Genomic DNA, 5,692 nt, shown 5'->3' with positions numbered 1-5,692 from the left:
AAAAAAAAAAAAAAATCCCTGTTGTCGTCTTTGTATCGGATATTTTGCTTCTCTCTTCATCTTTCTGTTATATTTTTCTTCGCTCCGTTACACCATTCTTGGTTTACTTTCGTTTGTCTCCATTTGTTCTTCATTTTCTCCTACACTAAGTAGTCAATACAACATAGGGCATTCTGTGTCCCTTTTTAAGATAAAAAAAAATTTCTCAAAAAATTTCTCAAAAGGTTCATAATTTCTCCTTATGGATCCATCCTCCGCGACAGCGGCGCGCCCTTCAGGGCGCCCATCGCCTGGGATGGCAGCAAACGAAGGGAATATGCTTGGGCTTCTTTCATATGCCCAGGCTGCTTCATCTCCACCGGCGAGAGGCGGGGGGTCTAGCCGTACCCCGACTGGCCCTCCTTTACAAGCCAGAATCAACCACACAGTGGTCTACCAAAACCTCCCTGCCGACATCACGGAATCGGACCTGATCAAGGCATTCTTCGAGACCTACTCTTTCCTTTGTCATTACTACTCTCTTACCTCTGGCGGCCGCCACATTGCCTTTGAGGTGCATTCCGCTGAAAATGTGAGCAACATTTTAGCCAACCCCTTAGCGATCAGCAATGCCGCTATCTCTCTTCCAGCTCGCCGTCTCCCAACCGAATCCGAGCTCAGAAGCCAACAAGTGCTTCAACTCCGTCACTTCCCATACCTTAAGGACGAACGCACTGCTTTCGAGGCCTTTGAGCCAGTCATTGCTCCATACGGAGAGATCGTCGATCTTATTCGGGACACGAACACCCCTCACCCTCTCGCCCATAACGGCAATTATCAGTTGATAGTCAAACTCGCGGACCTCACAAAAGCTGTCCCCCACTCCCTCGAGATCCAGGTCGACGGTTGTCCTTTCACCATCCCAGTTCGTCTGGATGGCCACGCAAATCATGGCGGATGCTATTTCTGCCACTCACCCTTACATACTCGTCGGGACTGTACCCAAGCACCGCCTTGTTGACACTGCAAATCGCGGGGTCATTTCTGGCGCCTCTGTCCCTCCCGTCCGAAACTAGACCAGCTTACGGCCCCACCCCCGGCGCCCAGGACGGTTTCCCCACCTACCACTACCGTAGACGAACCAACAAACCATGACATCTTGGCCGTCACTACGACTCCTACGCCGGTCCCCCGCCAAACCCGTGGCCGGAGCCCGGCAAAACCCCTTGCTAGTGGACCCTTAATATCACCTCCCCTTATCGCTCCGGCTCTTCCTCTTTCTCCTCTGGTCAACCGACAGTCTCAGTCGAGTAGCCCAAACAAACACCTTCGTATAACGCGATCCATGGCAAGGGCGGCCTCTCAATCGGCGACCTCCCCAGCCATAGCTGAAGAAGACACAGAAATGACCGAGGCTTTGGCCGACGCTGGCTCGTCTATTATTCTCGCGGAGAACCTACCGCATGTCATGAATGAACCCTGACACTATGTTCGCCACCGCGAACGCGACGCACGGACGAACACGGAAGATGGAGCGGAGGACGGAACGGAGGATAGTATGAAGTGCGTTGTTTGAAAGTTTATTGTACGAAAGCATACTGGGAGAATAGTGATATAAGAATGGAGCCATTTCCCACATCGTTGCACGGGCAATAACCAAAGACCGGACTGTGAGAGTGACTCCAGGCTTATTTTATTATTTTCAAAGGTATGTTTCCATAGTGGTCAGTTTGTTTAGTCCATTTAGTTAATAAAGTCTTTCAAAGTTTGGGTAAGAGTCTTTGTTCGAACCGTGTTGCTCACAAGTATATTGTAACGTATATAGACCTGACGTTGGCGTATGTGCCTACATCGAGCCTGAGGCTCCGTCAATAAAAATTAATTAATCAATCAATCAACCGAATTGGCCATGTCGGACTGTTTTACTTACATTCAATTAGATTTTGTAATGGAAAATGTACAATGTCATTGTGTGTTGCTATGTAGACCTGACATTGGCGTATGTGCCTACATCAAGGGCCTTGTTGTAGCCTTGTGAGCATGCACCACATATAGTCTTTTGTGTCGCCTAAAAGTGCAGCCGCCGCCAATGATTTGAATTAATTGAAAGATTGACTGACTGAATTTAGTAGAACACGTTAGAAAGAATAGATGAAGAAAGAAAAAAATTATATATTTTACAACTGCCATGTCTTTTATCTCCTTAATTGAATATCAATGAGTTTTTTTTTTGAAAACAATTACGGGCAGTTGTCCCTATTCAATATCAGAATAAATTAAAGATTTCTCAGCGTTTTTAAAAATATGTTTGTTGGTGCATTACGGCACTATCATGGACCTATTTTTTATCATTGAACAGAGCCGATCTATATGAATAGTCAGGTCGGCTACGCTTTGTCTAGTCGATATTCCATCCTCTAGTAATATTAATGTCCTTCTTTATCAACCTGGTTAAATTCAAAACCATGCCAAACCAGAACATATTGCACTCATTTTGTAGGTAAAATTTTAACTTCGTGGCCCCGATGATGGGTAATCTTTAAATTTCAACAAATCCCACAATGGTTTTGTTCAGCACCGAAAGAAAGTAGTATATGCAATTGACAATTAAATAGCCAAGTAATTGCAATATGTGCTTTTCCACAGTAAAAACGTTAAACGTAAACATGTACATTATTAACAATGCAAAAAAAAAAAAAAAAAAATTACGTACAGTTTAGTTATTTAATGATCTTCCTGTCACGAACAATGAATGTTTAAAGTTTAAACCTACACTTTAATTTCCCCAGGTTTTTTTTTTCGTGCCTGTTGACGCAGGTCACAAACAAACCCAACAATTGCGATCAAGTCGTCTACCTTGGTAAAGAAGTTTGCAACAAATTTACTATCCAAAATTGGTCAAATGAGCGACAGAAGCTTTGTTTTAAAAATACATTTGCCGAGTTGGGATAAATGATAGCCGGTGGTCATTATTAATTATTCCAAAAAAGCGTTTTCGGCCATTTGATCATCGTCAAATCTCAAACAAGCCAAATGATCTACTTGCACCTGTCACATCTGGTTTACTGGCAACAAGTATAAAAAGGGTAAAATGTCTAACGATAATTTTTTTTTTTGTTTCACTGGTCTATACCAAATCGACTTCAACTTACCAAAAGATTACCAAAGCTTGTATGGAATTTATTTTCAACGTCCCTGATGGTTGTTTATATGACCTGGCTAACGCTTTCAACTCATTTAGTTATATACAACTGATAACAGATCTTAAACAACCATGTTTAAGAATTTATTTTCGAGTCAAATTGACCGTAAAACTTTGGATGCTTTTGATTTGGACGTGTTCTCTGTTAAGTTACGTGCCCAACATACCATATCGCAAATTCATCAAAAGCAGCATGAAATCGAGAAATTCAACTACCCGGACATAACCAATTGTCCTTACTGCGTCTATGCCGCATATGATCATTTAGAACATCAACCAGACGATTATGCAAAGTTGTTTGAATGGATGGTGCATCCAACTTCTGCCATCACTAGTGACATGTGTTTAGAGCCTGTCTATCCCGTGTCCTCTGATGATCCTGTTTATGGCAATCTGTCAACTAAATTTGGCAATTCCCAATTTATGATGTCGATTCGGTACACGCTTTGCGAACGATGCAATATCTTTAAAAAGATCAAGGCTAAGCTTAACAAGGGAAACAAAAATGAAACTTTACCAGTTACGATGTGGTCGTCTTCTACATTAATGGCGCCAATTAATACTCAATCGACGGCTACGTTGCCTAAAAATAGTTGATTGAGTATACAGAAGACAAGTGACAAGTTCAAACGGTTTCGCTTTAGGTTTTCAAAAAAATAAGAAAAATAAAAAAAAAATTTTTTTTTGTTATTGCAATTGGTATTCGATTAATGTTTTTTTTTAATGTTTAATTCAAATCAAAGGTATGTACATTTTTTTTTTTTTTTGGAGTTTAGACGTTTGTTAATTCTTTATTATAACTTTATATATAACTAGTAGAATCAACAACTGTTGGTATATGGTGGTTTTGTGAAATCAAACGGCGCCTTCAATACTCAGCTAGCGGCTACGGCCTAAGAATAGCTAGCCGTGTATTTAAGAAACCATAAAGAATTAAATAATCAATTGATTTAATGCTTAATTCAAAAACCAAAAGGTAAGCCTTTCTTTTTTTTTTTTTTTTTTTTTTTTGGCTATACAGATTAAAATACTAACGCTTTTGTCGTTTACCATGTAGGCTTAATTATCAAAATTGGCCAAGCATCGGTTTGCATAGTAATAATCAGATGACTGGCAGTCAAAAGCAAAGTTTGAGAAGGGGAGGAGATCGGATATATGCACGTTGTGGTTTATTGTGAGCTTGGAATGTATTTCATTTTTGTTGTAAACTGTGTGTGTGGTTTTGGCCAAGAAGCTTGGTTTTTCCTCACCTCTTACCCAAATGGGGGTACCCAAATGGGCACAGTATATTTAGATTAGTTAAGTTTTGTATTCAACCACATGGTACATTGTGACTTTAATAATTTGATATAATATATGGCAACTTGATATAAACAATTTTCTCTTAAAAAAAAAAAAAAAAAACAGCTGTTAATAAAATGACGGTGATAGTTCACGTGGTCGTGATTTTACCTGATCGTTAAAAGTATCGGACAAGACAAAACATGACGTCTACATCAACATGCAAATGCATCACAACTTTTGAAGGCTCGCCCAATTTTTTTTTTTTTTTTTTTTTTTTACCCTAGAGTAACAGTGTATTGATGTATGTTTTAATTCCTCTCCTGCCATTTTTTTTTTATAATTGAGAATCTCAACTTTAGGACGTAGCACACATTATTCCGCACTCCGTTTTATCATTTCCCTCTTACCACCTGATGTGGTAAGAGCTGATGTGATAAGAGGGAAATGATAAAACGGAGTGCGGAATAATATGTGCGACCTCTAAAAAAAAAGCACAGGTTTGATTGAATTCGATTTAGACGTTACTTGGACAAACGATGTGAAAACCGGATTTTTTTACCTATAGTCCACGACATTCCACGTTCTCTTCTGTCGTATTTTGATGGGTCATCTGAGTTGATGTGTTCAAACCTTGATTGATGCATTGCAGACTGTCAAAAATAAGCCACACCCGACACCCTAACCTTTACCGATTGGAATTTCAATGTAGCAACACGCCAGTTCTTGCCAACTTTTGCAAGTACTGCTCAACACAATTGGATAAGCTGTTTGAATCCACGTCATGTGCGATGCCAGACAACTTATCTAATAATCTTATATTATCAACAATGGAAAACGTCCACCGCTTGAATGCAATACAATCAGTGTGTATTTAAAAATTTTGTTCCAAATTTATTTAATTGCAGAATTAGTTTTGCCCCGTCTTTAACGTAACTGTAACTGCACAAAACAGCTTTCGATCAAATTTGATTGATTGTCATTGAATTATATCCAGTTCGGCGGCAAGTCAAAAGACAACATCTAGTGCTTGCCTTAAATACAGTTACTTTTTTTTTAATAAATATTTTATTTGACAACGCAACCCATAAAAATAATACATACAAAACAAGTGCACAGAAATCAAGTCTTTTTTTTTCTTTGGTTTTTTTATTTTATATTTTTTTAAAAAAATTAGGCATTTTTCAATTAAAAAATAAAACCATTTTTTTTTTGTAAAGTTTCTGGTTT

General features: G+C 39.2%; 1 protein-coding gene across 1 annotated transcript; it reads left to right on the top strand.

Moving 5' to 3' along the window:
* Nucleotides 1–430: 430 nt before the first annotated feature.
* On the top strand, nt 431–1,635 carry V1514DRAFT_339775 (uncharacterized protein; the record flags this gene model as incomplete). Its single annotated transcript, XM_066928998.1, has 3 exons — nt 431–995; nt 1,056–1,444; nt 1,606–1,635. Coding segments are annotated over 3 exons (984 nt in total), but the record flags the coding sequence as incomplete, so codon positions are not given.
* Nucleotides 1,636–5,692: the final 4,057 nt, after the last annotated feature.

This window comes from Lipomyces japonicus (genome assembly GCF_038497905.1).
Source record: "Lipomyces japonicus strain CBS 7319 unplaced genomic scaffold V1514scaffold_131, whole genome shotgun sequence".
Lineage (NCBI taxonomy): Eukaryota > Fungi > Ascomycota > Lipomycetes > Lipomycetales > Lipomycetaceae > Lipomyces > Lipomyces japonicus.
Note: the sequence above shows the minus strand (reverse complement) of the source record. Positions and strands in the feature narration are given on the sequence as shown.